The sequence below is a fragment of the Mandrillus leucophaeus genome, unplaced genomic scaffold (assembly GCF_000951045.1).
Source record: "Mandrillus leucophaeus isolate KB7577 unplaced genomic scaffold, Mleu.le_1.0 Scaffold178, whole genome shotgun sequence".
Lineage (NCBI taxonomy): Eukaryota > Metazoa > Chordata > Mammalia > Primates > Cercopithecidae > Mandrillus > Mandrillus leucophaeus.
Window position 1 is genome coordinate 840,082 of NW_012101787.1, and position 15,267 is coordinate 855,348.

Below are 15,267 nucleotides of genomic sequence, written 5' to 3' on the forward strand. Positions count from 1 at the left end.
CCTTCCCATCCCTTTCCCCCTCCCCCTCCCCATCCTCCTCTTTCTCCTCCTCCTCCTCCTCCTCCTCCTTTTGAATAAAAAATGGAGATGAGGTCTCACTATGTTGCCCAGGCCAGTTTTGAGCTCCTGTACTCAAATGATCCTCTGGCCTTGGCCTCCCATAGTGCTAGGATTGCAGACGTGAATTACCGCTCCTGGCCCCTATACTATTTTCATACAGAATTTTTTATTTGTCTCTCTGTATTGTGTTTGAATTTGCTCAATGTTATTTTTTCTTGTTTTGAAGTTTAGTTTCCAGTAGTCTTTAATAGGCATTTGATTGAATGAGTTAGGAAAATTTACCACTAAATTATAACACAAATTATAGAAAAATAGTCCGAGATATCTTTATTTAGCAATGTTGTTTACCTTGCATGTGGCTATGTGCTTGTGGTACATGAGGGGGAGCTCAGTCTAATGCAGTTCCCTCATCTCCTCCCTTGTTTACACATACATATGTGTACACACACCTACTCCTTTCATTTTTAAACTTGATTTCAGCCAAAAACAACATTAAATAACATTCGAGCGCTCCTTAGTCTGAAAACACTGTTTTTAGTTTTATTGTGATGAATTTTTCTAGGGTTGCACTAATGTGATAAAATAACCACTGTTAATTTTACCTCACCTCTTACAATGTACCATTTAAAGACTTATCAATTTACTTTCAAAATCAAATATTCAAATATATTTAAATTATCTTAGTACTTATACTCAAGTAAAATTGATTTATTAGATTTTCAGCCGATTCATATTTATATTCAAAGAAGAAAAATCCTTATGTTTCTGACTATTTGTAGCTTCTTTCATCCGAAGAAAACTACTACAGCACTTCTTACAACCAGTCAGATAGTCAGTGTGGTTCTCCTCCAAGGGGTTGGTCAGAAGAGTTGGATGAACGTGGGCATACCTTATATACCAGTGACTATACTAATGAAAAGGTACATTCTTTTTTTCTCATCTAGTGTTTTTTGGCAGAATTCTCTCATAAAATAGTTGTGTACTGAAGGTTTAGTAGTATTTTAAAAAACATGAAAATAGTCTTCATTGTAACTTTATAATCATGCCAATTGACAATATGAAAACTCAGTCTAACTACTGATTAATGGTTTTAAACTGCTAAGGATGATAGTGATTTTTATGCTCTTGATACCCATGAAAGACCTTTTAAGAGTACACCTGTTGAATGTCATTTGTTTAGATTTCTTCAATAGGCATATTTCTTTATATTTTTCTGGGGGAATAGTTTTTTGGAAATGGTTTTCTCTCTGTGCCATTATCGTACATCGCCTTACTGCCTATTCTCCTTTTCCTATTACAATCAAATTTATGTAAAACAAAAACCATCAATCTAGTATTTTATGATTAGTTTGGAAATGAATGTTGACATTTTGTGTGTGTATTGCATCTGGTATCATTTGAGAAAGCAACTGGTTGGTAGTACATGTTCAGAGAAGATGTGCTTGGGAATAAATGGGGCTTGGCTTTTATCCCTCTTTCCTGCCTCAATTATTTGACATTGGAACATATGGAAGCAGTTTTTTCATTTATTTCATACTCAAGTTCATATGTTTGTATTAGCAATACTTTTTTCCCCTCATATTCCCTGTGTTTTATTGCATGATGTTTTGTTGTTGCTGTTATTTAAATTTTATTGTGTTTGGCCATAGGAAGTAATTCCTAAAGGTTTGCATGAAATGGGGCTTTAAATGGTTTAGTTGTACATTTAATTGAACAGTGTTTCCCTTTTGTCAGTTTCTCAAACCTGTTTTCAGATGGGAGTGTACCTGTGTACCAGTGCATTCGTACATCTGTGTATCTTTATGTCGTATGTTGCTTGTTGTTAAGTGGTGCTTGAACAACTAGCCAGACATTGGAGGATAGAGAGGGCAAATAAAGTCATGTTTAATAATGAGTATATTTATTCTTACCAAACTTAAAATGCAAGTCTATTAGTATAATTAGTTAGAAATTTTTGTCGCATGCCAGGCGCGGTGGCTCACGCCTGTAATCCCAGCACTTTGAGAGACCAAGGCAGGCGAATCATCTCAGGTCAGGATTTCGAGACCAGCCTGACCAACATGGAGAAACTCTGACTCTACTAAAAATGCAAAACTAGCTGGGTGTGGTGGCACTTGCCTGTAATCCCAGCTACTCGGGAGGCTGATGCAGAAGAATTGCTTGAACTGCTTGAACCCGGGAGGCAGAGGTTGTGGTGAGCCAAGATTGCACCATTGCACTCCAGCCTGGGCAACAAGAGCAAAGCTCTGTCTCAAAAAAAAAAAAAAAAAAAATTTTTGTTGCAGTGTTACTGAGCAAGTAGAATAAAATTCATAAAAATTAAATCTAGTATCTCTGATAGTAGTAGCTTAAACTTGCTTTTATTTAAATTTAATAACACCTGTTCTGTTTTTATAGTGGCTCAAGCATATTGATGATCAGGGTAGACAGTATTACTACAGTGCAGACGGATCTCGGTCGGAATGGGAATTGCCAAAGGTAATAAACCTTGACACCGAATTTCTATTTAAAAATAGTAGATGAAGTAATACCTGGAGATGGTTTCAGCAGATTTATTGTAAAGTCTTTATTATACTTTTACAAAGTAGAAAGAATAATTTTTTCGGAATTCACTGAGAATACTGTGAGTGGTGTAAGTTTTCTAAGATGTACAGGTATCTTCACTGTGTGATACTGATTATTCCTATTCAGAATATCTTTTAGGTAAACTTGAAATTGGCCTTTCCTTATTCTTGGAAATAGGAATTCTCTTGAATACCAATAATGTCATCTTATCTAGTTGTGTTGAGTATATTGATTTTTCTACATAAAGTTGTTCTTATATTTAATCATTTTTTAAAAGAAAGAAAAGTAACTCAGTATTCAGGTTTATCCTCTTATGTAAATGTGTGTATGATTGAGCCACACATTAGTTGAGATACAGGCAACGTGTGATAAGATGTCCTTATGATTTAGCTGGACATCTCATTTCTGGACAAGTGTACCAGGGCTGAGTTTATCTAAGGTGGTAGGTTTCAGAGTGGTCATATGCACATCACTATTGGTGATTGAGATAATTTTAAGTGATATATGAACAAACATTTGAATTTTAATTGGTGCATTATTTTAATGTTCTAGAAAACAGCTGTTAATTAGTAGACAAATATGTGGTGTCAATTGTTACATATACTTTAGTTTTTAAAATTTGTCTTTTCCCCAAAGTAAATCAATTTAAAGAAGAATATTAATAGTATAAATGAAACATGGATATAGAAAAAAATCACTAGATGTTACTAAATTGACAAGTTGGGAAACACTAATCTAGTAAACTAGTGTTAATAGTGCTTTCTTCTATATGTGAATGCTCTCTGGCCTTTAATTATTTTATGAAATTCTAAGGCTTGATATGGATAGGATGAAAATGAAATACATATCCTGTAATTGATTTTTAAGAATACCTTTATGAGTCTGAGTTGACCAAGTAGCAGAAGAGAGTTCCTTTGTAGTTGACGGCTTTTACAATTTTGTAATCTCATGGAACAATGTGTAGGTGGCTATAATGGAAAAGTTCATGGGTGTGGGGGATGAGGAGATAGATAAAGGAAATACTGCTGCCTTTGATTAATTTGTTGATGAAGCATAGCCTCAGAATTTTCTTGTAGTTTAAAAAACTTGTCACATCTTCAGATAAGCATTTTTTGATCCTTTATCACACGTTTTACATAGGTACTTACTTTCTCTTTGCTCAGCTCAGCAGGAAAAACTATTCCATATTTTAAATCACTTTATTGTTTAAATTACACTTTCTAAATTAGGAGTCATTAAAATTTACGTTTGTACAATAGGATTGTTTTTAAAAATACTATTTTCAGCTGAACATATTAGTATTAGTGAAGATAATTTTTATATTTTAATTATAAGAGCTTCTGTATAAAAAGTTATGAAGATATTAATATTGCCACATTGTGGTTTTACTTGATCAATCATAAAATACCATGAATGAAAAAGATCCAAATAAAAAGTCTATGGAAAAGTACCACAAATCATGTATTTCAGGGTTGAATGTTTTATCTCATTACTCTTTAAAATTATGAAACGTAATTCAATAAAACACTTGTGGATTTTTTTCATTTTCATTATTATTAATTTGTATTTTTAGAATGTGATTCTGAAGATAAAACCTTATTTACCCTTGAAACTTTGAAGTTGTGCCAGGCAGTCAGAACTCCGTAATGTTTTTAAGAACCGTAGCTTAGCAGTTGTGATACTCTAGCAACAGTTTTTTAAAGTTAAATTTTATAAAAAGTTAAATAACCCACCATTTTATTTTCCAAATATTTCATTGTCTTCCAATAAAACACTTTTAAGTGGGAAAATGATACCTCAAGCTTAGTAAGACTGTTACGAACTTTTAGGGGAAAGGAGATAAACATAATAAGATAAGCAATTTATTTTATTAATGTGCTGGGAAGAAGTAATAGAATACCTCAGATATTACTTTTCAAAATTGGTACCATTTATAAAAAAACATATATAGTTATTAATTTGGAAAGAAGAATTTTATGGATCATGACGATGAAAATATGTAATAACTTATATGTTGGGATAAAAATATTGTTTTGAGGGACGTAATTATTCAGTATTGAAAATTGTATATAACAGGGATTGGTTCTGTTAGGCTGTTCTAATAAGTGTTATGCTTATAAAATACGAGCTCTGATTTCCACTTGAAGGAACCAGAAGAAAAATCTGCTCAGGGTTTAGTTCACTGAAAACGATTTAGATTATAGAAGACCAATCTTTTATTAATATAATAATTAAATAAACAGATTAATTTTTTTTTCCACTTGATAGATTTGAATTGTAACTCTTACCAGTACCTCAAATACCAGTTCAGTTTTTGGAGGACTCGTCTGCTGTGTCTTTCTTCACAGTGGTTTCTGATTCCCTAGAGTAATGACATCAGTCACAAGGCTGCTTTTGAGTGATTTGTCCCAGGTCAGGGTCCTTTGAAGGGAGAGAGTCCCAGGATAGCCTAATATCAGGAATAATTTGAAGCCTTAACTGGTAGCTAAATATTCCTGTTGGGTTTCTTTATAACTCAATTATGTGATTTCCTTGGTCAGAAGAACTATAGGCTGTGTTGGGAAACCTGTTTACTTTCAGAGATGCCTTTAATGAAAAAAAGAAGAGAGGCAAGAGTCTGAATAATATCAAGACCTCAAAGGGTATTTTACAGCAATGGAAATGTGTGCTGATTGTGACCAGCGTTGAATCCTCAGTTTTGTGATACTGTTTCATTTTCTGCTACCATTTGCTGCTTAGCATAAAGCCTCAGAAGGTCTTCACAGTTTCTTTAACTGTCGATTAAATTGGATATGAAGAAGTTTGAATTAAATACAGTGGAAATGAGGAAATAAGGAAAAATGTTGTAGAGTCACTATTTCATAGATTGTTACTGCATGATAAAGACAACTCCAGGTTACATTCTGCATTCTAAGCAACTTAGCACTTACTAGTAAGTCTAAGATAAATCTGTTAAGCTTGTAACCATGCAGATACTAAAATTTAATTTACTATTTTCTGAACACGTTTTGGTGTTCAGTATTATGTAATATGTTTTGATGAATGCAGATACATAGGATACGGTCTTTACCCTAAAAATTTTTGTTGTAAGTTTGGAAAGAAGAAACATGTTCATATGACAGCTGAGTAAAAAAGAATATGTATATATAAATACACACACTCTGGGTTAGGTGTAGGGGAAGGGAACCACAAAACTGTTAGACAGGAAGGAGGATTGAGAGAAAGAAATAAAGGAGAGTAAATGAAGAGAGAGAAAACAAAACATTCCCCACTCAAAATGAAGTCTGCCGTTCAATATTTGAAATAAAATGCATGAAGAAATCCAATGCTATTATTATAGACATAAGAAAAATCAAGAATCAGAACATGGTATTCACTCCAGATGAAAGTAATGTTTTTTTTTTTTTCAAGACGGAGTCTCGCTCTGTTGCCCAGGCTGGAGTGCAGTGGCGCGATCTTGGCTCACTGCAACCTCCGCCACCCAGGTTGAAGTGATTCTCCTGCATAGCTGGGATTGCAGGCACACGCCACTACACCTGGCTAATTTTTGTATTTTTAATAGAGATGGAGTTTCACCATGTTGGTCAGGCTGATCTCGAACCCTGACCTTGTGATCCGCCCACCTTGGCCTCCCAGAGTGCTGGGATTACAGGCGTGAGCCACCGTGCCCAGCTGAAAGTAATGTTCTTAATAATTTAATAAAGGCTTAAAATTATGCTGTGGATAAACAGAATTAAATGAAGGCTTTCATTTAAAAAGAACAAGAAATTAGGAAAAATAAAAACATACATGAATAGGTAAATGTGATAAAGAATAAATTAGAAATCTTCAAGATGAAAAAACATAGTTATTCACATAAAAAATGCAGTCAGTAGTATGAACTTTAGACAGGGATGGAAATCTAACAAATATGAAAGCATAGTTAAGAAAAATGGAGGATGAGTTGAAAGTTTTCTATATTCATATATTAGGAATTCCAAAAGAAGAAAATGGAAGAATGGTGTAGAAACAATATTTGAAAATATAATTTCTAGGAATTTTCTAAAATTGAAGGAAGACACGAATCTTTAACTAGAAAATATGCTTTGAATACTGTCAAGGATAAATACAAATAAATCAACATGTCAACAAATTTTGCTGGATCTGCAGAACTTCACAATAAGGAGACAATCTTAAAAGCCATCACAGTGCAGTAGATGGCATCATTGGATCCATTATGACTCTAGTATTAGTTCTTTGTGGTGGCCTCCCAAATTGTCCTGTCATTAACTGAGTTCAGCTGTGTGGCTTGCTTTCACTGGGATGTGACAAATATGACACAAGGAGAGTATCGAAATGGGCTTATAGTCAGGGCTTGCTCTTGCACCTCTACCATTGCCACGAGAAGAATGTGCCCAGGCTAGCCTCCCAGTCCCAGGAGGGGGATGAGGGACAGACTTGTCCAGATAAGCCCCTCTAGATCAGACAGTTTTTAGCCAACCCAAAAATCTGTGGTAACACATGATCAACATTTTAAGCCAAGTAAAGCACACCGTCTCTGTTTATTATACCTACTGTGTTCCAGGTGAACACCACAAAAGCATATCCTTCTGCATGATGTACTGTGCACAATGTGTTATGAAGCCCAGTCAGTCATCCCTAACCGGCACTATTGAAACAGCACTCTCCTGCTCCCTGCCTGGGTACTGTGGAACATGGGGTGGAGCCCTGTTGACTAGACCCACAGTGCATGCAAGGAACCCTGTGATTCATCCTCCCTATGCACTAAATGGACAACAGCAACAAGGCAACACCCCGTCCTATCCCAAGCAGTGTGTGGGAAGAGGATTGTGGAGAGGAAGGAGCCAGAGAAAGGGTTTTCTAAACTGTGTGTAAGGTCCTAGACACTACTCCCAGTGGCCTACACATGAAAGCAAGCAGAATTAGCAGAGCAAAACCTTTGAGAACTGAAACATGGTGTGGAGTACTGCCCAGGTTTCAGACTGGCCTCTAGGTAGTGCACAAACAGGGCAGATCAGAACAGCAATGAAAAGATTTTTAAAATGAAATTGACCTTTGAACTATGGGCCATAAAAGCAGGCCGAGATGTGCATTCTGGACGTAAATGGGGTTCACCACCTGTTAAAATATGTGTAAATGGAAGCCAAAGTCTTACAGTACTCAAAACACCCAAATATAACATAGAATTACTTGTCATACCAAGAACCAGGAAAATCTGAACTTGAATGAGAAGAGACAGTAGGTTGGTGACACACCAGGATGACAAGAATAAATGAATTATCCCATAGGATTTTAAGTCAGCTGTCATAAAAGTGCTACAGGAAGCAATTATAAACACACTTGAGATAAGAGGTTGGAAGTCTCAGCAAAGAAATAGAAGATATACAGAAAAAACAAAGGTAAATCCTAGAGCCAAAAATCAAATACTGGATGGCTCATAATGGAATGGAAGTAAAAGAAGAGAGTTCATGATCTTGGAGATAGGTTAGTGGAAATTATTTAGTCTGAACAACGGAGAGACAATAGATTTCTAAAACAAAATGAACAGTGCCTCAGAGACCTGTGGGAAAATACAAAAGAGCTAACCTTCCTTTTCATTGAAGTTCCAGAAGGAGAAAGGAAAGAATGTAAGGCAGCAAAATACTTGGAAGAAGTAGTGTTTGAAAATGCCCCCAATTCAGCAGAAGACAAACCAACAGATTCAAGAAACTGAATAAACACTAGATAGTGTAACCCCAAAGAAATCCATATCCAGGCTCATTGTAATCAAAATTTCTGAAAACTAAAGACCCTCACCCTCGCCCCACAAAGTCTTGAAAGCCCTTCAGTGAAACAACACATTACCTTTAGGGTAATAATTTGAATGAAGTGACTTGTCCGAAGCCATGGAAGCCAGAAAGAAGTGGCATAACATTTTTCAAATACTAGGAGAAAAGAACTGTGAACCCTTCTACACCCAGCAAAAATATATCCTTCAGGAATGAAAGTAAATATAAGGACATTTTCAGAATTAAACTAAACTAAGATTTATCCCCAGCAGTCTTGCTTTCAAAGAGTTGCTGTAGGAAGTCTTTCAAACAGAAGGGAAGTGATTAGAAAACTTGCAATATCAGGAATGAATAAAGAACAACAGAAAGGGTGAATATCTGAGGGGACTTTTGTCCTGGGTGTTTAAAATTGTCTTTGATATTTAAAACAAAAATTATAATATTTCTGAAGTAGTCCTGATATGCAGTAGTGATATTTGAGACAACTGTTTCATAAAGAATGAGTAAAGGGATGTAATTTTTAGTAGGGTTTCTGTATGCCACTTGAAGTAGTAAAATGTTGATACTAGTAGACTGATAAATTATGTATATTGTAATCCCTAGAGCAAGCACTAAAAAAGTATAACGAGAGGCTCAAGGAACTGTAGATATATTAAAATATAATAGTAAAAATTCCTCAAGTAGCCCACAGGAAGGTAGGAAAGGAGAAACAGACAGAAAATTAACGATAAAATACCAGACTTACATCCTAACATTATAAAGAATCACATTAAATGTAAATGCTCTAAACACACCTGTTAAAAGATTTGCAAAATGGATATAAAACCACTATGATCCAAGAATATGCTTCTGTAAGGAAATCACTGTTCTTTATTTTTTTGAGACAGACTGTCACTCTGTCGCCCAAGCTGGGATGCAGTGGCAAAATCTCGGCTCGCTGCAGCTTCCGCCTCCCAGGTACAAGCTATTCTTGTGCCTCAGCCTCTTAAGTAGCTAGGCCTACAGGCTTGCACCACCACACCTGGCTAATTTTTGTATTTTTAGTAGAGACAGGCTTTTACCATATTGGCCAGGCTGGTCTCAAATTCCTGACCTCAGGTGACCCACCCATCTCAGTCTCCCAAAGTGCTAGGATTACAGGCGTGAGCCACCGAGCCCAGATGAAAATCACTTTCTTATAATGACACATTATGCTAAAGATTATCTATTAAATAATCTGCAGTAAATCTCATACTTCATGGCGAGATTACAGAAGCTTTCCCATTAGAGTTAGGGACTAGACTAGAACATTTCTATCACAGCTTCTAGTCAACAGTTAAGAAACGGAAAGAAATAATGGAATTAAGAAGGAAGAGATGCAATAGATTATTATTATTATTATTATTATTATTAGAAAATCCTAAGAGAACCTACAAACTTAAAACTGATGAGAGTTCAGCAAAGTTGCTGGATATAAAATTAACATGAAAACTACCCATTTGTCTAGTAAAAAGTGAGTTTGAAAATGTGATAGCAATGAAGATACTATTTACATTAGCAGCAGTAGCAACAAGAGTTGTAACTAAGAACATGTTTATTAAAGGTCTGTAAGATTTTAATAAAGAAAATTTCAGAGCAGAATAAAGGAAGACCCAAATAAATGGTGTAGCATACCATCATGATCTTGGACTGGGAGGCTGAATTTTATAACAATGTCCAAATTAATCTACAAGTCCAATGCGTTTCCGTTTAATATCCCTTCCCTCACTTTTTTTGGGAATAGAACCTAAAATTTGTATTTGTAAACAAATATCCATAAAGAGTCAACATATTCCTGAATACGGAGTAGTTGGTGGTTAGGGGACAGGAGAGATAGAGTTCCTGCTATGGTAATTAAGTTGGGATAGTAAGGGCTCATGTATAAAGCTCAGACGTGGCATTACAAATCAATGGGGTTAGGGAGACTTTGGCTCTACAACAACAACAAAAAAGCCAAGTGTGCTGGCATGCGCTTGTAGTCCCAGCTACTCAAATGTCTGGAACAGGAACATCTCTTGAGCCCAGGAGTTCAAGGTTACAGTGTGCTCTGATCATGCCGCTGCACTCCAGCCTGGGTGACAGAGAGGAACCCTTTCTCAACAAACAAACAAACATTGGTTTGTGTCATCTGAGATGCTGCAACAACAACTAAAAAGAAAACAAATCAGTGGGGTAAGCATGGACTAAGTAAGAATGTTACTAAGATTATTGGTTTTCACGTGATAAAAATGAAAATAAATGTAGATCTTGACCTTACTTCATGCTAAATGATTAATTTCAGTTAGATTAAAGATATAAATATAGCAAGTAAAACTTTAAACACTGTGGAAGGATATATCAAAGAATATCTTTATCTGCAGAGCAGGCAAGATTTCTTGAACAAGACTCAGAAGGCTACTATAAAAGGAAAGATTGACAGATGTGACTACATTAAAATTAAACAAAACACCTTCTCTGTGTAGAAGATGTCATAAACATAGGGGAGAAGCTGGACTACAGACTAGGAAAAGATATCTTCAACTCACATAGCTTAGAAAGGTTTAGAATCCAGAATATGTAAAGAACTTACTAGTTCATTTTGAATTTAATTTTTGGTTTAGGTTTTTAAAATAATGCTTAGTAGAAGAAGTAGAAGTAGAAAAATTAATTTGATTTTATTTTATAAGTTATGATAGTTAATATTTATTGATAATGTACTACTCTTTTAATATGTTGTTCTTTAATACTTTGATCCTTAGAGCAACTCTGTGAATGAGATGATATTTCTGTTTTATCTACTTTACAGTTGACAAAACTTAGACTGACGGAGATTAAATATTTTGCCAAAGATAATACCTTGGTCTGTGTAACAGCAGAGTCTGTGATCTTCTCAATTGTGCCACAGTTCTGGTTAAAGATGAGAAAACTGAGGCTAGAAAATGTATGGAGATGTCATATGTTGAACTTTGCCTAACAGTCTTTGTCATTTGGAGCCAGGATGTTTAGATTCCACTTTCATTTCTATTGTTTCTAAAGTGTTTTTTGCTTTGTTTTATTTTAGTATAATGCTTCATCCCAGCAGCAAAGAGAAATAATTAAAAGTAGGAGCCTGGATAGGCGGCTGCAAGAACCAATAGTATTAACAAAGTGGAGACACAGCACCATTGTATTGGACACTAATGACAAGGTAGGACTGTTGAGATTTTTGGCAAGTTCTTTGCATTGTATTGTACAGTGAATTGTAACTATTTGTACTAATATTTCATGTATTTAGTAAATATTCTTTGCTAGAACATTTGATTTCTTTTGAACTAATTTAAGCTTTTGATCTGCATGTATGTTGAAACATTACTACATTATTTTTTCTTTTATCAAATTGACTACATTTTTATGTATTTAGCATCAGTTTGTCATGAAGTAAGTTTTGGTTTTGAGGATTTTGGTTTTTGCACAATGGACTGACTTATCTGTGGCTTACTTATCTGTGTACCTTGATACATTTGATCCTAGTAGGTGACAGATTTTTCTTGCTTATCTTATTTTAAAGTCACATTTCTGTTATCCTTTGTCTTCAGTCTCTAGGAGGTTTCATAGGGAAGACATTTAATTAATTTTCCTCATCCCAGGTAATATTGGAATTATATTCCCTTTGTTTCTCTAAATGCTCTCTGTAGAAAGCACATCTTTTATCAATCTGAGAAGTAATGTTCTCTGTTTCAAAAAAGGGTGAATTTTAATGCAAACATTAAAATGGATGTTTTAAACACTCCTTTACAAGTTACTTATTTACAGTGTGGCTTCATTTTGGGGATAAGTTGGGAACTTAGTATGAATTTGCAGAATATTAGGCATACTAATGTTGAAATGTAAAGGTTTTTTAAATCATCAGGCTTCTTGTAGCATGATTTACAGTTTTTCTGTAATTTTTAGGTGTGTTTGTGAAAACAGAATGAACTATCCCTATAGCATATTTCATTATGTTTGGATACTTTAAGTCCTAAATTCCTTTATCAATAATCTCAATTGATCAGTCAAAACTAGTATAATATTTTGGTACTACAAGTTACTATAAAATTGATCTTTGTTGAATTTAAAGGTGGAGTGTTAGAAACAGTATTCTTCGTGTGTGTAAGATGGACTAATAGAAAACAATGAAAGTGGCACACCTGTTTCTAGCTTCTATTTTGTAAGGATCTTGTGTTTAATGTAGAGACTACATTAAAGGAATGACATTCTGAGTCTGTGCTATTGAAGATATGCTTGAAAATATATTAGTGTTGAGATTAATCTAGGTAAGTAAAACACCTAGGGATTTCTAATAGGAAAAATTCACTCAACCAGGAACCAGATTACAATTCAGGATAAATAGGAATCTCCCAAATGCCATATATACTGTTCTAAGGCAAATCATTGTTGAACCAACTCTACCGCCTCTTCATACTGGAACAAATAGGATGATTATTTTGATAATTTATTTAAAATTTCTTACTCCTTTTTCTTTTGTTTTCAACATCATAAAATATCAATCTTACTCCTTTTTAATCTCTCAATTCATTTTTTAAAATTATTTTTCAATCTATTACTTTAAATAACTCACATGCAGTTCTTAGTACATTTCCTCTTTCATCTCCTTGTCCTAGAGTTGCGAGAATATGATTTTTTTGCGATTAGAGATTCACTTAGTTTTGGTAGAATTGTCTTTTTTACCCCCCACCTTACCCTTTGCAAACAAATGCATCAGTCTCTTAACATAGGGCAGTTTTTGAGATTTTGAAAAAGGGACTGACTACCAGAACAAACTAGCTAATATGTGATAAGGGATGAAGTGTGTATAACCGAATTGTAATCACAGCAACCTAATACAGATGCTCTGCAACTTAGGATGAGGTTATATCCCAGTAAACCCACATAAGTTGAAAATACCATGAATTGAAAATACCACAAGGTGAAAATGCATGTAATACACCTAACCCACTGTACATTGTGGCTTAGCCTAGCCTACCTTAAATGTGCTCTGAACATTTACATTAACCTACAGTTGGGCAAAATCATTCAGTAGCACGGTACACTGTAGAATATCAATTATTTACCTTTGTAATCTGTTCACCCTGGTAATCAGGTGGCTGACTGGAAGCTGGGGCTACATGCCTCTGTGCAGCTTCATGAGAGAGTGTCATATTGAATATTGTTAGCCCAGGAAAAGATCAAAGTTTCAAGTATGTTTTCTAGTGAATGCCTATCACTTTCCCATCACCTTAAAGTTGAACAATCATAAGTCAAGAACCATCTATTACTGTATAGCAGATGTTGTTGTGATGACGTCCTAATTCAGTTTACAGATAACCCTGGAGGGGTAGATGTGTGTATGTGTATGTGTGAATGCATCTGTTTCTGGCTTTTTTTTTTCTGTTTTTACTATAACTCTTCATAGATGTATATGATGTATATTTATATGCATATATCTAAATATAGATAAATGTATACATGTAAAATTATTTCTTGTTTATAATAGTTATAATTGTTGCACATACATTATTACTGTATTTGTGGTTTTTATTTCTGTGGGACTGAATGTGCTATGAAAAATATAATTATCATTTTATTCAGTTACTTATTTTCTACTTTATGGATCATCACATCTTCCCTCTTTCTCATACTGTTTTACTATCAGACAGTCTTAGAATCAAAAATTGATCTGACATTGTCAGAAAAAAGTGAGATTTGGACCTTAAGTTAAATTTCTTTGAAGTTTTTTATTTGATGTGATTTTAATATTTTCTCCATTAATAGTGCCTTGTTTGTTTGATTTATAAGCTTGTCCCTTCAAGGGCTTCCATGTAAACTTTTACTGCTATTAGTTTCTATATTTACAAACTGTGTAGGATGTAAACCTGAAGACATTTTTCCAAATGAATAAATGTTGAGTTAATGGTTTTTGCAAGTGTTACTTAAAACAAATTCCCAGGTTCGTTGACAGCACCTTCTCCAGCTTCATAAACGTAGAAAACTAGAATGATACATACATGGAGATGAATGTTCAAAGGAACTTTTTGGTTTGATAGAAAAAATTTAATAATAGGTAATGGTGTATGATTTAAAACATTCTCTTTTTCTGAAATTATTCAGAACATCTAAGGAAATGGAGAAAATTTAAGTGGAGGTGGGCTGTTGCTACCAAGAAAAGTTTTTCAGTCTTACCCTCCATGAATAGTCCTATCAACATCTGTAATAGAAATCACATTCTGTGTTTTAATATTGAGAAAGCAGACTGCTTAAAAAAAAAACCACGTTATTGGTTTGCTCTTATGATACTGTTGTAGGCTTAGACATTAAAACTTCTTGTTTTCTGGGGAGTTATTAATATTTAAATCTTAGGTTTCTTTCTTGAATTTAAAATATCTTATTTCTAATTTTTGAAAAGTTTTCTATAAATTACCTTAAATACTAATAGCAATTTAATTTCTTATATAGCTTTTGACTAAAATTAAATTCCCGTTCTGGCATTTGCCAAGTTATTTCTGTGACCTTGCCTAATCCTGGGTATTTATACTTACCATACCAAGAGCAAGTTAGTATCATAATTATAATGTATTTATCTGGAAGTGTTTAAGTTTTACTTATTTTAAATATGGTTAATTCAGACTGATATAACATCATGATTTTAAGACAGCACATATCATTTCTTTTGAGTAATTCCATATGCATTATTTAAATTAAACTGTAATTGCTATAAAAAGCACCATATTTTATAAACTTTTAATAGCGTTTGTAGTTTTAAAATCATTACCTTATTAGCTTGGAGCTGAATATAGAACGAAAATAACGAGGAAAAAATTTGTTGTTCTCTCTTACTAAGCTCTCCCGCTGTGAGTAGAGG

The 15,267-nt window shown here is 34.3% G+C and overlaps 1 protein-coding gene across 5 annotated transcripts in view; it reads left to right on the plus strand.

Annotated features, from left to right (window-relative positions):
- ARHGAP12 (Rho GTPase activating protein 12) overlaps window positions 1-15,267 on the plus strand; it is a 99,657-nt gene that overhangs the window by 51,343 nt on the left and 33,047 nt on the right. For 3 of the 5 annotated variants that reach the window (XM_011977303.1, XM_011977304.1, XM_011977305.1), the window contains exons 4-6: window positions 840-980; window positions 2,458-2,538; window positions 11,452-11,577. In XM_011977303.1, coding sequence (XP_011832693.1) covers window positions 840-980; window positions 2,458-2,538; window positions 11,452-11,577 — 348 coding nt within the window. The remainder of the gene's footprint in view (window positions 1-839; window positions 981-2,457; window positions 2,539-11,451; window positions 11,578-15,267) is intronic. The other 2 variants (XM_011977306.1, XM_011977307.1) reach the window with 1 other exon arrangement.